The sequence below is a fragment of the Stenella coeruleoalba genome, assembly GCF_951394435.1.
Source record: "Stenella coeruleoalba genome assembly, chromosome: 15".
In the NCBI taxonomy this organism is placed as follows: Eukaryota; Metazoa; Chordata; class Mammalia; order Artiodactyla; family Delphinidae; genus Stenella; species Stenella coeruleoalba.
The window spans coordinates 29384428-29403941 of NC_137161.1; the positions used below are offsets into that span (position 1 = coordinate 29384428).

A 19514-nucleotide genomic window follows, 5' to 3' on the forward strand; every position below is an offset into this window, starting at 1 on the left:
ATAAATTACGTATTAAAAGAACTATGGAGCACAGAGGAGGCTGTGCCTAGGGGAATCTGGAAGGTGGGGCAGATGTCATTTGCACTAGACTGTAAGGATATGGAACAGGTCCTGAGGGAAGTAGGTATGTGGGCAGCCAAGGGAGCCATTGCCACAGAGTTGTGATGCAGCTTAGCCAGGTCCAGGAGCAGCAGTGAGATCAGCTCTGTGGTTAGGGCATGGAGTTCAAAGGGCACAGCACTGGGAGGGGAGGGGGGCTGGCACAGGTTTTGTGTGTCACCAGAATTTGACAACCCCTCAGTCTATCTAGTCCGTGCTCTCTGAATGAGCAGGAGTTGGAATTGTCCTTCTCTCCAGGAGGGTACCAGAGTAGGACCCTCCCTCCCAAGTTTAAGCACCCCCAGAGGGACTCATGCCTTTTGAGTCCTGCCTCCCTGAATTGGGACAAGAGTGAATCATTTTATCTCTGCTAGGATTGAAGAAGTGGACTGAAGTGAAATGGGAGTGGGAGGGAGTGCTCTGGCACCACCAGGACCATGTGTATAACTGGGAACTCGGGCATCATCTGCATTTCAGATGCAGTACGTCTTCATATACCAAGCCCTTCTGGAGCATTATCTCTATGGAGATACAGAACTGGAAGTCACCTCTCTAGAAACACATCTGCAGAAAATTTACAACAAAATCCCAGGGTCCAGCAACAATGGATTAGAGGAGGAGTTTAAGGTAAGTTGGAGCTGAGCTCTTTCAGGATGAAGGATCTATGTGACCTACAGAATACAGGATGCTTGACTCCTTGTGGATTTACCAACAAATGGTTAATCCCCTTGCAAAGCATGTGGGTGGTTAAGGAGGTGGGTCTCTGGCCCTTTACTCATACCCTAGTCATTCTCAACCCATCCTGCATGTTAGAGTCACTTGGGTTGTGTTTAGGGGGGAAAAAAAACAAAAACAGGCAATGGTATTTTTTTTAAGTCCCCCAGCTCCCCCTCCCAGGTCATTATAATGTACAGCAAGAGCAAACATTCTCTGCAAAGTAAATATTTTTGGCTTTGCATGCCATACGGTCTCTATTTGCAACTACTTAGCACTGCTGTTATAGCACAAAAGCAGCCATAAACACCCCATAAGCAAATGAGCATGGCAGTGTTTCCGTAAAACCTCATTTGCAATCAGCAGACCAGATTGGCTCATGGACCGTAGATTGCTGACCCCTGCTGTATGCCATTAGACAGTGGTTCTCAACTCACCTAAGGGACATGTCACACTCTCATCAATAAAAGTGCTCCCAGAAGCAAGAGATTCTGGATTGGGATGGGGAAGACCAGCTGCCTTAAAGCACTCCTGAAGCTATAATGTACACATGAATTACCTCGGGATCCTATTATGATGCAGGTTCTGTTTCAGCTGGTCTGAGTTGGGGCCTGAGATTCTGCATATATAACAAGACGAGGCTGATGCTGGTTTATGGGCTACACTTTGAGTAGCAAAAATCAAGAAGGAACCTTGGAATAAGGAGAAGGGAGGATATATATTTGAATAAGATTTTCTAAAGAATCTAAGACAGCCTCTGGGAGTAGAACAGCAGGGAGAGAGGGAGAAAGGGCACATTGTCTCCTATAAGAGTAGATTACTTGTTCCAGGATCATAAAATTTCAGTCTAAGGGAATCACAGGAACCGGGAAAACAGTGTTTCCCAAACACTCTTGGCTTATTAAAGACAGAAAAACAGTGTTCTGATAAGAACATGTGAAAATGTTGGAGGTCAGGGCTCTGCTGAAAAGAGCAGTATGCCAGTGTGCCCTGGATGCAGGTCCAGTGACAGACGTAATCTTGTCAAGTCCAGTTACTGAGATCAGTAATGCTTCCCCTCCCCTTCCCAATTCAGAAATTAACATCAATCAAAATCCAGAATGACAAGATGCGGACCGGAAACCTTCCAGCCAACATGAAGAAGAACCGGGTTTTACAGATCATTCCATGTAAGAGCCCTTTCCCCACCCAAAGCCTTAATGCCCCATCCCCCTTTCCCTTCACCCTTTGAACTTCTTGGGTACTAGTTAATGATCAGCTTGGAGACAAGAATTATGGCATTGTCTCTTATTGTTCCCAGTTCTTCAGTGGCTTCTGGAAAGAGCATGAAGCCCAAAGGTTTTCTGCCTCCTGGGCTAGGAACAGGCATGTTGTTGCCCAGCTGGAATTATATCTTCTCAGAGCTGAGGTTGGGGGGGATAGATGGAAAGAGAGGGAGAAGACGACAGGTGATGCTGGGGAGCCACAGGCTGCTGTCCTTCTTGCAGATGAATTCAACAGAGTGATCATTCCAGTTAAGAGGGGTGAGGAGAACACAGACTACGTGAACGCATCCTTCATTGATGTAAGTGGTGGCTGTGTCCCCGGAGCTCCCAACACTCCATGGAGATTCAGCTGGGCCTTGCAGTGCTCCCCTCCCAATGCTTGGAAGGGTGGTCTTTGAGTCAGTCATCAAATACAGAACTGATACCCTTCCTGTACACTAGGTCTGTCAGGGCCCCAGTTTGGAAGGAAAAGTTCACAGCACAGACCAAAGGCTAAAAACACTAACCTCTGGTCCTTCCCATTCCTGCTGTCTCCATCCTAGCCCCAGCCCCCACTTCCCTCATCTTCTTACAAAGAGACCAGCATGCCAGCCAGGGTTTGGTCCTTGGCCAGAGGGGAGCTCTGCCTGGGATGTGTTTGTCTCCAGGCAGCCCCTGTCCCATCCCAGTGGCCTGTCTTCTCCACTAGCCCCTCCCTGATCAAACCATTTCACTCCTGCCATTGACCTGGATTGTATAGGGCTACCGGCAGAAGGACTCCTACATCGCCAGCCAGGGCCCTCTTCTCCACACAATTGAGGACTTCTGGCGAATGATCTGGGAGTGGAAATCCTGCTCTATCGTGATGCTAACAGAACTGGAGGAGAGAGGCCAGGTGAGCTCAAAAAGGTCCTGGGCTGTAGGAGACAAGAGACACATGAAAAAAAGTGGGGGTGGGGGGGTGGTGCTAAGAGGGTATTTGGACTTTTTCTTTGACTTAAACTAATCAAAGAGCCATTGCCCAGCTGCTTGGTATCTGAATAGTCAGCTTCTCTCAGGACTGGTCAGAGCCTCCATTCGGTTCCCAGACAGTTCACACCCTCTCATTTCTCTCCTGAATACGGTCTCCCCAAGCCTAGCTTTGTGCACACCCTCTGCACCCCACCTCCACGGGCAGGGCAGAACTAGTGAGAGGAGGGATACAGAGCCAGACTGAGGCTCCGACATGGAGCTTGTGTGAGTGTCTCTAAGGAGAGAGTGCCTTCCAAGCCAGAGAAATTAACTAGAAGACTGGTGGGAAGATGGGTCACTTCTTTGCTGACTAAACAAAAGAAAACAATAGAATTTGAGAAATAACTTTTGTTAACATTCAATAACAAGGAAATCTTCTAAAGAAAAAAGCCCTTGAGAATTGTCAGCGTACTCAGAATATAAAGGGACCTTAGAGGCCCCCTAGGCCAGCTCCCATTCAGTGTAGGAAATCTCTTAACACTATTTCTGGATCAGAACCTTGCAGCCTCTACTGAGCATTTTAAATCTCAGCGGTCACTCTTTCTCTGCCCACCTCCCACCCCACCCCTCTCAGTATTACTTGTGGCTCAGTCTGTGTTCAGATAGTGCTTATTATCTTCAGACTCTTTCTGCTGTGGTGCACAGTGTAGTAAATGGGTGCTTCATGATGCCTGGTGCGCAGCTTAACAGGGGTCAGAATCGAGAGAAAGAGCGGGAGAGGCTAGCAAGGGCCCAGGGGAAAAGGTCCTTCTAAGCCATAGTGAAGAGTTTGAATTTTGTAAAGCAGTTGAAGAACTCTTGACAATATCAGATTTGTAGTTTTTTTAAAATCCATCTGGCTATGGTGAGGAGGACAGATTAGAAATGAGCAGGCAAGCCAGAAGCAGAGAGGAAACTGCAGCAGTAATGCTGGTGGCCTGGACTCAGCAGGGGTGGTGAGAAGGGATCTGCCCCAAGAGATGGTGCAGAGGTGGGGTGGACTGGACTGGGGGAAGGAGGGAGAGGAAGAATTAAATACGTTTTTTACATTGGTTTTTCCAAGCCACATCTTTCCCATTCTGTACTTGGGCAGTTTGTTTATTTTAACCTTGATACAGCCTTGATATTTGCTCACCCTGATGTACTGTTATGTCAAGATTTTTTTCAGATTTAATCGTTTAACTCATTAGTTGTTCTTCTCGGATTTGTATCATGTATCTAATCAACAGACATACATCATAGGTCTTCACCTATCATTAATAACAGTACTGATGAGGTGAGAGATTTGGAGGAAGCGTACACCTGAGTGACAAAGTTGTCACTTTGTCACCCCCAGTTGGGGGATGAGCTACTTTGTTATCAGGAATTAGGTGCATGTCTCTTGACCCTCTCTGATAAGCTGTGATGGAACGTACATATAGACCAGGGACCTACATGAGGTTCCCTCCACACTTCCACCCTCTGGATCTATGGTGGGCAGGTCCAAAGAGCAGGCAGAAAAAGCTGGAATGGTGAGCACATTCTCAGTCCACTGCCCTGTAATAAAAAGCAGCCCAGTGAATACCTCAGACTCTGTCTAGTCAGATTGTCAGGCTTTTCCATCCTTGAAGTAGACCTAGTGAGAGTACAGGGCAGAAGGGCAGGAAGCATTTCTCACCTGTAGAGGTGGGGAGAGAGAGGACACGCACACACAAGTTTTCCTGCCTGTTGGCCAGGCCTGCAGTCAGTTGGATGAGGCCCATTTCCCCTCTACCTACTAACACTGTGCCTATGCTTCTGTCTTAGGACCAGTGAAACAGAAGCTTCTGAAGTGGAACAGAACAGGTTATAGTAACATTCTTTACCAGCCTCACCGGCCTCTAAGATAAAATTTTACTTTCTGTTCCACCTCCCATTCATCTTATCAAGTGTAGCTCCCAGAGATATTAACACAGTAAGCCTAAGTGAGACAATGAAGGGTGTCTCCATTTATACATTCTGACACCACTCCCTACCCCCAATTTAAATTCCAAGAAAAAGTCTGATCCAAAAATGTAAATTCTGTATACATTAAAATTCCAAAGGAATTAAAACCTAAAATTCTCTTCTCCCTGGTTTATTTTTCTGCACCATTTAAACCGGGGGGTGCACCAAGAGGCTTGGTAAGGCCTGAGTTCCTCTCATCAGCTGCAGCTTGATGCATCCACCATCATCATCAGAGTGGGCAGAGCAGCTCTAGCAGTTTCTGCATGGTGTCACCTCAACCCAAGGCCACATTCTACTTCTCCAGAGAGACAATAAAACATGATAGACCCTTGTTAGACCCTTGCCCACAAAGCTCTGTATCACCATCACTGTTTTCAGCCCCAGACCATAGCAAGAAACTTAGTGCTATCTAGGGGAAAGAGGGGTAAACAAAGACAGCAAGAGAAAAGACTGAAAAGCTTCTCTGTTTCAGCTTCTTTAGGGATACCAATATCTAGAGTCCATAACCTGAAAATATAAATATTAGATTAAACCCCAGTTCCCAAGCATTCTTCTACTAGACTTGAACACCAACTCCTCATCTCCGATCACCCACAGATGACTCCAACACCTGGCTTGCTGCCCCTTTTTTGATTCCTATTTCTGTTTCTATTCTTGGAAGCAAAAGTATGTATGTGGGTGATCCATCTACTCTTGTCTTTCAGCTTCTCAGCCTCCTTAGCCATCCAGTTCCATGGTCAAACCACAACCTTGTCATCCCCCCATATCTGCACTGCCTTTGGAATATCAACATTAGGCATCCCGCCCTGTTTACCATCTCCTGTCCTTTCACCTCACTACTTCTCTTTTCTTACTCCAGTAATTCTTTGTCCTCATCAGGTCCTTAGAGCCATTGGCTTCTCCATTTTTCAATCTCAATCACCCCAGTAATGTCCCCACCTTCCTTCTTACTCTGTTAAGAGTTTTTGTGACTTGACATGATTATAATCCCTCCCTTCTTAACATGCACTATTCCCTCATGGTCTCTTACTTTCATGGCAAGGTCTCTACCCTATTAAACTCAATTATATGCCTGCATCTGGTATCAAACATTACTGGGAGAAAACGCAAAATGGTGCTGCGTGGTCTCACATTGAATTCGTGACCACAAATCTAATATGGGTAATTAGTGTCACCTACCAATCCTACTTCCCTTCCTTCTCTTTCCTCAGACCTTCAACATTCCCTCTTGCCTATCCCATCACACTCACACCTTATCTTTTGATCTCATTCTTCTCCAAGAAAGCAGACAAGAATGCTCTCATCTTCTTACGCCCAAGCAGCCAGCCTGGGGCTGGATGAATCTGTATCCATTCGTCCATTCTCTTGTCTTCTCTCTGGTTGCAGTAGAAAAGTGTTCCTACATTTCTCAGTCCAACTATCCACTGTGCCCTGATCCCTTCCTCTCCTGTCTTCTCAAGAATGTTGCTGCTCTCATTATCTTCTCTCACCTCCATCTGTAAATAGTTCCCCTCTCTCCTCTATACTCTTATTAGCCTATTGTTACTTTCCTATCTTTAAAAAACAAAGATCTCCTAACCCCACATTTCCTTCCATGTGCCATCCCATTTCTCTCTACCCCTTCCTAGCAAAACTCCTTTAAAAAGTGTTGGCTTTCTCCCCTCACATTCTCTCATCCTGTTCCTTCTAGCCTTGACTCCTTGGACTGCTTCAGTCAAGATCACCGGTGACCACCGTCTGCCCAATGCAAAAGTTATTTCTCTTTTCTTGTCTTTCTTGTACCTTTGTAGCAGCGTGTGAAACCGTCAACACACACTTCTTCCTCCCCAAGACATTTTCTTCCCTTGACTTCCATGATGTCACCCCCTCCCCGCTCACTGGCCTGGCAACTCCTTTGTTATTTCTTTTGTGACCTCCTCCTCCTCTGCATGACCTCTAATCATTGGAGTGTCCAACACTCAGGTCTTAACCCACTTTTGTTCTCTTTTGATACACTATTCCTTGAGGATCTCATCCAACTCTGTGGCTTTAAATACTATATGTCAGGGACTCTCACATCTATGTCTCTAGCCCAGTTACCCCCCACCTTCCCAGTTGTGGACCGGTGTATCCACATAGCTACTTGATATCTTCTCATGGATGTCTGTTAAGAATCTCAAACTTCATATGGCCCAAATAAAATTTGGTTTCCTCCTTTCCCTCATACTGGTTCATCCCACCCTACCCATCTCAGTAAATTGTACCACCTTCCACCCAGATGCTCGTATCAGAAGTCTAGGAGTTACCTTTATTCCTCTCCTTTTCTCACTCTCCACAGCCAGTCTGTTAGTGAGTCCTGATGTATGCTGAGCATATCCACTTCTCTTCAGTGTAACTCCTGTCACCCGCATGCAAACCATCATCTCTCACCTGCATCACTGAAGTAGTCTGGCAGCCAGTCTGCCTGCTTCCATTCCCATCCCCTTTTAGCCACTTCTCTACATGGAGGCCAGTGATCCTTTTGAAAATATAAATCTAATTATATCACTCCTTGTCTTAAAATCCTCTTTGGGCTTCCTCATCTTGAGGGAAAATCTACCCATGCATTCAAAATTTAGGGCTTTCCTGGTGGCGCGGTGGTTGAGAGTCCGCCTGCCGATGCAGGGGACACGGGTTCGTGCCCCGGTCTGGGAAGATCCCACATGCCGCGGAGTGGCTGCGCCCGTGAGCCATGGCTGCTGAGCCTGCGCATCCGGAGCCTGTGCTCCGCAACAGGAGAGGCCACAACAGTGAGAGGCCCGCGTACCGAAAAAAAAAAGAAAAAAACAACAAAATTTAGAAACCTTTTCCTGTTAATATCCAGTCCCAAGACTTGAATTGGGTCCTTCTTCCTCTCCTGTTTCTATTGCTTATTTTAAGTCTCCTAGTTTCCATTTTCCCTCATCCCCATCTGCCCTCCACATACAGAGTGGAGCATAGATTCTGAGATGAGCCACAGCCTCTACTCCCTGAGGGTTGTGTCCCACATTTGTCACAGCCTTGCATTCCCCACAGGCCTAGTCTCCAGCTCTGTGCTCTCACGTCTCCATCCTCAGCAGGATACCAAGGCATTTTTAGCCCTGGGCGACAGTGGGTACAGCCACTGCTGGCCCCTGCTCTGGATTCTGTTACAGCTCTTTTTGCCATATCCCTCCCCACAGCCATGAGAGGCACCTCAGGAGTCAAGTCCCATTTAAGCCCAACCTGATTTTTCTGTTTGTGTTGTTGGGCCCACACAGAGGGCTAAATTAAATAAGCCTTCACCTGGCTGAGTAGGGTAATTTCCTGCCGTCGGTCCAACATCTGTGATCATCTTATGTGGCTTCTCTTTATTTCATGTAGTCCCTTAAATCCTATCCCCATAAGTTTACCAGGCTTGCTTTCTCTCAGCACACCATACCTGCTTCCGTACAATAGCTGTGTCACCTTGAAATGTACCCTACAACAGCACTGATCTAACTTCTTGGTCCTACCACAGGTAATCATTTTGGCTGGTTAGGCAGCCAGAGCAGACATGCTTTCACTGTTGACCAACTCCTTGTCCAGAGTTTGAAGAGGGGATTTTTTTTTTTTTTTTGCCAAACCGCGTGGCTTGCGGGATCTGTTCCCAACCAGGAATCAAACCCATGCCCCCTGCAGTAGGAGTGCAGAGTCCCAGCCACTGGACCACTGGGGAATTCCCTAAAGAGGGGAATCTTTTTTTTTTTAATTTGTCTTTATTCTATTTACTTTTTATTTTTGGCTGCGTTGGGTCTTCTGTGCTGTGCGCTGGCTTTCTCTAGTTGTGGTGAGCGAGGGCTACTCTTGCGGTGCGCGGGCTTCTCATTGCAGTGGCTTCTCTTGTTGCGGAGCACAGGCTCTAGACGCACGGGCTTCAGTAGTTGTGGCACGCAGGGCTCAGTAGTTGTGGCGCACGGGCTTAGTTGCTCTGCGGCATGTGGGATCTTCCCGGAACAGGGATTGAACCCGTGTCCACTGCATTGGCAGGCGGATTCTTAACTACTGCACCACCAGGGAAGCCAAGAGGGGACTCTTAATGGTTCAACTCTGCATCCCTGGGAGTCCTCCTTGCAATCTGCCCCTTTTCTTCTCTGTTATGCCTCTTTTCCTAAACTAAGGAGATCTAAAATGTCTGAAGGCTGTTAAGTGTGGGACCATTAATATTTCCTTTTCTTGCCATAGTGTGATTCTAGCTCCTACATGCTGTTGCTGTAAAGCTCTTTGTATCTTAGCAGTTCTAATGGTTTTAAAGCCCCAGTCTTTAGTTCTGACTGATAAAACTGTATAAAGGCAGTGTTGGGAAGGAACTGTGGTAACAAAACTCACTCCACCCACCAAACCCTAAAAACCAATGTAGTCTCTGTTTAAGATGAGCCTTAATTAGATTTTTCTAAAGCTGTTCTGGTTGAAGAGAGGGCCCAGAGCTCTGACCCTCAGGGTATCCCCAGGGCTCCTAGTGGGCACACATTGAAAAGCAGTGATCTGTGACATTTCCTTGATCTACCACTTTAATAATCCCGTATTTTAAAATGAGCTCAGTGTCATTTATAAAGGGGGTAATGAATGATCACACATGAAAAGCAAGAAAAGTCATTAAAAGGGACTTATAATACTGATTTTATTTGGACTGAGAGACTATCAGTGATTTTTATTTTTGTATTTAATTTCCCCAAATCTTTTCTAATGAACATAGAGTACATTTATGGTTGAGTATATTTATTTATTTATTTATTTATATTTTTGGCTGCATCAGGTCTTCATTTCTGCGCATGGGCTTTCTCTCTAGTTGCGGCAAGCAGGGGCTACTCTTTGTTGCAGTGTGCGGGCTTCTCGTTGTGGTGGCTTCTCTTGTTGCGGAGCGTGGGCTCTAGGCGCGCGGGCTTCAGTAGTTGTGGCTCACGGGCTCCAGAGCGCAGGCTCAGTAGTTGTGGCGCACAGGCTTAGTTGCTCCGCGGCATGTGGGACCTTCCCAGACCAGGGCTCGAACCCGTGTCCCCTGCATTGGCAGGCAGATTCTTAACCACTGCACCACCAGGGAAGTCCCATATGGTTGAGTGTCTTTAAATTGCCAACAGTGAAGTATCTAAGATCTCCCCTAAAATGATCTAAAGAAAGGACAGCATAACCGTATTTTGTTTTGTTTATGTATTTATACCCTGGCTTGTTCTGCAAACATTAAACACATTCATTTACCAGATACTTATTGAGAGCCTACCAGATGCAGGCAGTGTGCAAGGTGCTGGGAAAACAAAGATGAAAAGAGGCAGCCCCTGCCCGCAAGGAGCTGTAGAAGGAACTGAGCCAGGTGCAAGCAGAGACAACAGTAAACCATCTTGTGCTCACTAATAAGGACAAAAACACAAGAGCTAGCAACTATAAGGTGCCACTGCAGATTAAAGAGTTAAAGAGGAGGGACTTCCCTGGTGGCGCAGTGGTTAAGAATCCGCCTGCCAATGCAGCGGACACGGGTTCAAGTCCTGGTCTGGGAAGATCCCACATGCCGTGGAGCAACTAAGCCCCTGCACCACAACTACTGAGCCTGTTCTCTAGAGCCAGTGAGCCACAACTACTGAGCCCTGCGTGCCACAACTACTGAAGCCTTCGCACCTAGAGCCCATGCTCCACAACAAGAGAAACCCACGCACTGCAACAAAGACCCAATGCAGCCAAAAATAAAATTAATTAATTAAAACAAACAGAAAAAAAGAAGTTACACATTTTTTTAAAAAAAAGTGTTAAAGAGGAAAGGAATGAAAGCATACTGTGGACTGGGCTTTGGTGAAGCACCATGGCTGGGTGAGAATGTAATTGGGTTCAGTTTTTCTGGATTAGCAGTCTGATATACATAAGTAACTACAAATGTGGGAACACCTCAAAGGAGCAGAGAAAAAGGAATTGGAACAAAGACACTGATTCCTCCTCTCACTCCACCCTGCCATTGAGTGTTAGATGCAGCTATGAGCTGATGGTCAGAGTTCTTCACAGACCCTGTCAGTGTTGCAAATTAGACTATAAATAATAACAAAAGGTTAAGTGATTAGTGGACTTAAGTTGTTAAATATGGATGTCCTGCTGAGGATCAGAAGTTAAACTGGACTGATGTTAAGTAGTAGAAGGACCCTCTGAGTTTTTGATACCTTGGGGAAGAAGTGTGTCGGTGTAAGAAGTGGCTGTGTTGAAAGGAGCAGTCTGTTCACAGGGCAGCCCTGCTTTTACCACACATGGTATTCTGAGCCCCTCACCTCTCCCATTTGTCCCCCAGGAGAAGTGTGCCCAGTACTGGCCCTCTGATGGACTGGTGTCCTATGGAGACATCACAGTGGAGCTGAAGAAGGAGGAGGAATGTGAGAGCTATACCGTCAGAGACCTCCTGGTCACCAACACCAGGGTAAGATGCCTGGTGGGTGGCCTTCTCCCACAGGGAAAGCAGGGTTGCACCTACCTCTCTGATCCTCCTTCCTCCAAAGGAGAACAAGAGCCGGCAGATCCGGCAGTTCCACTTCCATGGCTGGCCTGAAGTGGGCATCCCCAGTGATGGAAAGGGCATGATCAGCATCATTGCAGCCGTGCAGAAGCAGCAGCAGCAGTCAGGGAACCACCCCATCACCGTGCACTGCAGGTATGCCCACCCCAACCCTCAGGGGGAAGAGAGAGAAAGGCATGGGAGGCAGGCAAAGGGGTGTGATGGGAGCCTGTATCAGACAGTGAGGAAAGCCAGACAAGAGTGGGATGTTGGCGAGCACGTGGCAATCAAGTTTAATGACCAGGACAGGCCCAGATGATAAGAACTTCATACTTTAAGTGCTAGGGAACAGCAGTCCCTAATGTTAAGATATTGGCCAGGGGAGGTGATGCAGAAGGGGAACAGCAGGGGAGACTGACAGTGGAGAAGACCAGTTGGGCAACATGGGAATGAGGGCTGTTTCCCTAAGAAACACAGGAAAAGAGAAAAGGGCAACTATTTTGAAAACAGTTAGAAGAAAAATGAACAAGACTATAAACATAGCTGTGAAAAAGAGGAGTCTCCTAAGTTCGAGGCTGGGTAATGGCTGGTGTCACTGACAGAAGGAAGATAGCAAGGGGACCCATGGGGCAGGGGGTGGATTTTGTTTGGGGCACATTGTATGAGATTGCATTTTAGAAAAAATTTTACCTTGAGTTTGTATTGCTTTTATAATTGGGGGAGGGAATCTCTTTTAAAAGGGAAGGAAGAATATATTTTAAATTCCTACAAATTGGTTTTGAAGATAGAAAAATGAGCAAAGGAACTTCTAGAAATGTATCTAGTAAATGTTCTTCAAATGGTCAAAATGAAATATGTAATTACAAGAATCGAAGTACCGTTTATAATAGTAAAAGATGGTAGGGACTTCCTTGGCGGTCCAGTGATTAAGACTCTGGGCTTCCACTGCAGGGGACATGGGTTCAATCCCTGGTTGGGGAACTAAGATCTGGCATGCCATGCGGTGCAGCCAAAAAAAATTGAAAAAAAGATGGTAAATAATCTAAGCATATATTAATAGGGGACTGGTTCAGTAAGCTCTGATATATCTCATACTACAGAGCTTCAGATAATTAATTAGAAATCTGTTTATGTACTGGTATTCAGTAATCCTCAAGATTTATTGCTTAGTGAGAAAAGCAGTGGGAGACAGGGAAAGAATATGTTCATGTCGGTATATGCATAAATTATCTCTAGAAGGACACACAAGGACCTGATGACGTTGGTTGTTTCCCAGGAAGAAACTAAAAGGATGAAGAAGTAGAGTAGGAAGGAGACTTTCCACTGTTTCTGACCTTTTTGAAATTTGAACTATGCTAATTTGTTACCCGTACAAAAATAACTCATTTGAAAAAATGTTTTTAAGAAGAAAAAGTGGCAAAGTCCATCATCTAATACAAGTGTACAGTAAACATGAAAAGATGCTAATCCTTATTAGCAATATGAGAAATGGGGATGAAAACAGTACAACATGGCTTTTTGTCCATTGGATTGGCAAATTAAAAGGATTCCTTGAACTACAAAAATAAACACTTCCTTGCCCACACTTTTAAATCTCCCATGCTGCTCTCTCCCTTAGTCACCCTCTCTTGGCAAACCCCAGATTCTCTAGCTACCCTGCACCATGCAGCTGAATATGGCTAAAGGAAAGCACCATGTTACAAGCCTCATTTTACATTTCTGATGACTTCATAGTTGGCGATTAGTACTGCCCTGCAGTCCTTCTGCATCTCCCACTGTTCTAGACCAGGGCTAGGCAAACTAGGGCCCAGTGCCAGAGCTGGCCTGCCACATGGTTTTGTGGGGCCTGCAAGGTAAGACTTGTGTTTACATTAAAAAAAATTTTTTTAATCAAAAGGAGAATATTTCATAACGTGAAAATTACATGAAATTTACATTTGTGTTCATACATAAGGTTTTATTGGAACACGGCTATGCTTATATATTATCTGTGGCTGCTGTCCTGCTCCAGCAGCAGTATTGAGACCATTCGTGTTACTCTTACTACCTCACACTGCTGCTCAGCACACAAGAAGCACAGTTGTGCAGTTGTAACTTGACTTTCTCTCTTCCCAGCAAAACCTAAGATACTTACTATTTGGCCCTTTATAGAAAAGCCTGCCAGCCTTTGTCCTGGATGATCATTTCATCCTCCTCTCAAACCTCAAACCTCCAGTACCTCTCCCATCCTCATATTTAAGAAATGACCATGTTTTCTATTTGCCTAGGAAAAAAGAAGCAATCAGAGAATTTCCACTTGCTCTTAACCACCACAGCTCCCCATCTACCTGCATTAGTGCTGTGAACCCTGCATCCCTCCTGTTCAGTGGATGAGTTGTCTGAACTCTCTCTGAAGTCAGCTACATTAGTCCTCTATTGCTGTGTAATAATATTACCACACACTTAGCATCTCAAAACAACACACATTTATCTTGCAGTCTTTGTGGTTAGGAATCTGAGCACATCCTAGCTGAGTCCTGTGCTTCAGGGTCTCAAAAGGCTGCAGTCAAGGTGTTGACCAGATGGGCTGTGGTCCCATCTGAGGCTTGCCTGGGGAAGGATCCACTCTGAGCTCACTTGGTTGTTGGTAGCATTCAGTTCCTTGTGAAATTTTGTATTTTGAAGTTCCTTGCCACGTGGTGGACCTTCCCAGCATGGGTGCTTGCTTCTTCCAAACCAACAAAGGAGAGAATATTTCCTTACAAGACAGACATTATGATCCACGTAACATAATCACATACATGTAATTGTATACGCTCCATCACCCTTGCTACATTCTGTTGGTTAGAAGTACATCACAAGTCCTGCCCACACTCAAGGGGAGGGGAATCACACAAGTATGTGAACACCAGGAGGCAGGGATCTTGGGAGTCAAGCTAAAGTCTGCCACACCCACCCTCCACTTGGATACCAATTCCATCCTCTTTTGTCTCTTCAGGGACCTGACTTCACTATCCTACATCATCAGGTTTTCTTCTGGATACCTACTGTCTTCATAAAAATGTGCTATAATTTCTCCCATTTTAATATTTTTTAAAAACTTTTGCCTCCAGTTCCCCTCCAGCTATCCTCTATTTCTCTGTTTTCCTTAATTGTAAAATTCCTCAAAATATTTGTTCATACTAACTCTCCAGTTCCTCTCCTCCCAGCCTCTCTTGAGCCCATTTCAGTTAACCCCCCACATACTCCCTTGCAACTGCCCTGTGAGGGCCGCCTGTGACCTTCACATTGCTGAGTCCAGTGATCACTTCCTAATCTCATTATCCTTGACTTTCATCAGCATTAGACACAGTTGGTCATTTGGTTCTCTGTGGAATGCTTTTAGCATAGCTTCTCTCCAGGGTTTTTGTCCTCATTGGCTGTTCCTTCTCTGTCTCCTTTGCTAATTCCTCCCTATCTGTGGTCAAGGGCCAAGTCCTTGGACCTCTGTCAACTGACAGTCATTCTCCTAGGTGAACTCATCCAATCTCCTGGCTTTAATACCAACTCCCAAATCTTTATCACCAGTTCCCCTAAACTCCAGATTTATATATCCAGTTAACCTACTCAACATTTCCACTTGGGCCTCTTCAGTTTTAAAGGGTTATCTCAGAACTCCCTATCTTTCTTTCCAAGCCTGCTGTTTCACAGCCTTCCCCACATCAAGAAGTGGTATTTCACTTAACTCAGATAAGAAGCCTGGAACAATTCGTTTTCTCACACATGTACATTTGTTCTACCTGCAAAATAATTTCAGAATCAAGTGTTTATCACTCCCCCCACCATGGCCCTCTGTCCAAGCCACCATGCCCTCTCCTCAGTAACTATACTGGCCTCACTGGTTTCCCTGCTCCCACCCTTCCTCCTGTAGTTTCTTCTCAACACAGCAGCGTGAGAGCTCCTTCTAAAACTTCAGTCAGACCACATCACTCCTTTACTCAGAATCCAGACACTGGCTCACGAGGTACAACATGTCTGAGGGCTCCTTGCTCAGGCTAGGCAGGGAGTGAACCGGGGCTCTGGCCTTCTCCCTGAGGGCCCTGACCTTACCCCGCCCACTTCCCTCCCTCCCTCAGATGCAGCTACAGTGGCTTCGGCACCTAGACACACTCCTGTGTCATTCCTGAGATGCTCATTTCCAAGGGCCTTGTCCTCACCTTCTCAGGGTCTCTGCTCACATTCCCTGACCACCCTGTTCACAATAGCACTTCCCACACTGACTAGAACTGCTGTTCTCTTTTTCCTGCTCATACTGCATATCTTATTGTCTGGGGGTACTGCCACCCACCTCAGCCCCTACCACACAGCAGGCACTCAGTAAGGGTCTGGTGATGACACATTGAACAGGTGGACAGTGTCAAGGTGAGAGTCTGGATTCCTGGGATTTCGGAAGAAAATGAGCAGCATGGAAAAGCATCAGCAACCATATACCAGTGCAGAGGGGCAGGAAAGAGGGGGCCAGAACTCTTGACATGAATGAGCAGCAGGCCAGGGCCCCGCAGGGCTGTTTTTGTTTTTTGTGTGTTTTGTTTGTTTGTTGGCTGCGCCACGCAGCATGTGGGATCTTAGTTCCTCAACCAGGGATCGAACCCGTGCCCTTGGCATTGGTAGTGCGGGGTCCTAACCACTGGACCGCCAGGGGATTCCCCCTACCCCCACCCCAACCCCAGCTTGTTTGTAGGTGGACAGCGAAGCCTCAGTGCTGGGGGTGGGGGTGAGGTTCTTCACCACTGCCCAATGAGTGAGCCCCTCAGCAAGCAGAATGGGTTGTACAAGAAGGGCAGCAGGGGTGCACCCGCCTCCCCAGAGCTGTGTGAGCTCCTGTGCCCACCCCCAGCAGTTCCACTGGATGACTGACCTTCCCAGGAGCACCAGCCTCGGCCTTTATCTGCTCATTGTCATTGTCACTCGCCTTCTTGGCACAGGGAGTCATTGCAGGTGTGATAAGTGTATCTGCTTTGTTACAGTGCGGGGGCAGGACGGACAGGGACCTTCTGTGCCCTAAGCACAGTCCTGGAACGGGTGAAAGCAGAGGGGATTTTGGATGTCTTCCAGACCGTCAAGAGCCTGCGGCTGCAGAGGCCACACATGGTCCAGACACTGGTATGCTGCCCTGCGTATTTATCCATGCCACCACACCATCTGCAGCTCCTCTGCCAAAGCCAGCTCAGGGGGGTGGCTCTTTTGAGGGGCCCATCTGATAGTCAGAAGACTGTGTAACCACAGACTCATCCTTCCTCAAGGTGCCTCAGGCAAACAGAATGAGCTTTGGGAGGCAGGAGAGCAGTGGGGGCATAGCCTAGCCCCACACCAGTAAGAGATGGAAGTGGCCTCTGTGAAGGCTACAAGAGGGTGCCCAGGTGCTCCATGGGGCTCTTCACTTCTCCATGGGTCCAAGGTGGGGAAGACTCAGAAGTACCTCCTCTCCTCTCCTCAGGCTCCCTTTCAGCAGGTCTCCTGACAGTCTAGATGACCAGTAACCACTGAGTGTGTGGACAGACTTGAGCTCGTGTCTGACCTCTGCAGGCCTAGGAGTGCCATCTGCATGTCTAGTCACTTCTATCTGTAGAAGATAGCTGCACTCAGCCCAGAGGGGAATGCTGTCAGAACTCTGGCAGGCAGCTCAGGGCTCAGGTGGAAATCCAAAAACATTCATCTCCTGTGAATTTTCCATTTTTTAAAAAATGGGTTTGTCAGGAGCTGCAGGTACATTTTTCTCTTCCGTAACTACCCTGGCCTTTTCCCCCACCTTTCACTCTGCAGGAACAGTATGAGTTCTGCTACAAGGTGGTGCAGGAATATATTGATGCATTCTCAGATTACGCCAACTTCAAGTGAGAAGCGATGAGGCCCCGTGGACAGGAGAATTGCCTTTAATATTTTGTAATATTCTGTTTTGTTAATATACCCAAAATTGTGTATATATCTTACAACTGTTTTAGAAATTGGTACATAGGCTTCTATTACCTATTAGGTGGAGATTTTATATGTAAATGTGTTAGCACTGATAGTCCTTTTTCCAATGTTTTATTGGGGAATTAAATAGTGTGATGTTTGGATTGATATCATGAAATCCTCTGCCTGGAAATTGGGCTCTATTGTTCTTTGGTTTATACATCTTTTCCTAAAGAAGAAACACAAAACTCATTCCAGGTAGCTAGGCATTAACTAAGAAAAAAAGCACAAAGTTATCAGAGCTCTTGAGGAAATTGGTTGTCCCAGTGCCCCCAGTTCAGACCGCTCTCCCCTCCCTGCTCTGTAAATAATCTCTCCCCTTTCCACCCTTGCCCACCTTCTCGTACCGCCTACATCCCACCATGGCGAGTAGAGGGACCAGAGTGTTATCTCTGGCACCACACTAGGGATTATCAGGTAATAAAAGCTTTGACTCCCTGAGGAAACGTCTCTCCCTTTGTCTGGGTTGGGGCAGTCATACCAGGGCTGGGGTTCTCCTGGGCCACTCCCGTCCCTGCCGTTACTGTTCTGTCTTAGCTGGCTGCAGAGAGGGCACAGTCTCCCTAGCTCCTTCTTTCCAACAAACACAGCCCCTCTAGCCCTTAGGTAGTTATCAGGACTATTCTTTCACTCCCAACATATCTTTGGTGCAGTGGTCCTAGCCAGCCTTGCTCCCTGGGGAAGATGGCCAGGGTCCTCACTGCTTCCCTAAGTACAGAGGCATGGAGGAGAGAGGGGTGGCTTGGCTTTCAGGTTTGAGTCAGTTTGACCTCTCCAGTCCTTGGTGCTTTGCTGCAAAACTATCTGGATCATGTCGCTCTGTCCAGAGCAAGTGTTTATATCTATATTTATTGTGTTAAACCGCTTCCATTTCCTTTCATATCTGTCCTCATTTCCAGGACTTTTATGTGGAAGTGCCTCAGATCCAGAGGCCAGGATGGTGGGAGTCTTAGATCCCAACTCGAATTTGAGCCTAACATGTTAGACAAAGTGTCTTAAATAAGGTGGATGTTCATTTATGTTTCATGTTAACAGTCTGCCCAGTCCAGAGACCCAGTATCCTCCATCTCATGGTCCCAGTGTCCCTTAGGATGTTGTTCTCATCCTCATGGTTGAGGTCGCTGTCTTTTCCCATGGAGAAGCAAAAAGAGCATGGGCAAACAAATTCATTTTTAAAGACATGAAGCAAAAGTTGCACTTTTCACTTCCACTCATACCCTAGTCATAAGACCACACTGAGCTACAAAGTGTGCTGGGAAATGTGGTCTTTAGTTGAGGGCACAGCTGGGAGGGTGTGTCTGTTCATGGCCTCCTTTCTTCATGATCAGCCCAACACAGGAACAGGAGAGGAAACCGGTTGCCATGACTGTCAGTTCAGGGCTGAGAGAACCTTGCAGCCCTTGGGGCCTTTCTTAAGGATCAGGGGCCAGGGGCACCTTGGGGCTGTCAGGAGTGAGAGGTGGCACCCCCGTCTGGCCCATGGAGGAGTGCACAGAGATCACCACTGCCGTGCTTGCTGGAGGAGGTAGGACTTGAACTGGACCTGCAGGATATTGGAAGTTTAGATGAGCGAAAGGAGGAAAGATCAGCGGAGCAGCATCACAGAGGGCCTCAGATTCCAGGCAAGCAAAGACGCAGTGGCTCCAAGATAGAAGCCAAGTTCTGCACCACATATTCAGGGTGTATGCACGAAGCCCGGGTGCCACGACAGACCACCTTCTGGAAGGTTGCAAGGGGTGAAGTCGTGTAAGTCAGTAGGTGTACTGTGGTCCTTCTGTAGGAACCAAGGAACTGTAAGGGGCGATAAACTCAAAAAGTCAGTAGGTTTAAAAGAAGCATGGATAAATTAAGCAAAGACAGAATCTAAAGAATTTCGGGTGAGGGCTGCCATGCTTGGGAAGGAAACCCTGTCTCTTTGCAAGCTACCTGTTGGCGCCTCTGTGTAACCATGTCCAGGCAGATGGAGGAGGGCAAGCCTTGGGTCAGCAAGCCGTGCAACGAACATATCCCCTGGTTGCTAAACAGACATCTTCAAGCAGGAATTACCC

General features: G+C 46.8%; 1 protein-coding gene across 4 annotated transcripts in view; it reads left to right on the forward strand.

Annotated features, from left to right (window-relative positions):
• The window catches only part of PTPRA (protein tyrosine phosphatase receptor type A), a 184992-nt gene extending 167418 nt beyond the window's left edge, over positions 1-17574 (forward strand). For all 4 annotated transcript variants that reach the window (XM_079945664.1, XM_079945665.1, XM_079945667.1 and 1 more), the window contains 8 exons: positions 577-726; positions 1889-1982; positions 2301-2377; positions 2818-2952; positions 11293-11418; positions 11498-11649; positions 16479-16614; positions 17275-17574. In XM_079945664.1, coding sequence (XP_079801790.1) covers positions 577-726; positions 1889-1982; positions 2301-2377; positions 2818-2952; positions 11293-11418; positions 11498-11649; positions 16479-16614; positions 17275-17349 — 945 coding nt within the window. In that variant the 3' untranslated portion in view covers positions 17350-17574. The remainder of the gene's footprint in view (positions 1-576; positions 727-1888; positions 1983-2300; positions 2378-2817; positions 2953-11292; positions 11419-11497; positions 11650-16478; positions 16615-17274) is intronic.
• The last annotated feature ends 1940 nt before the right edge of the window (positions 17575-19514 follow it).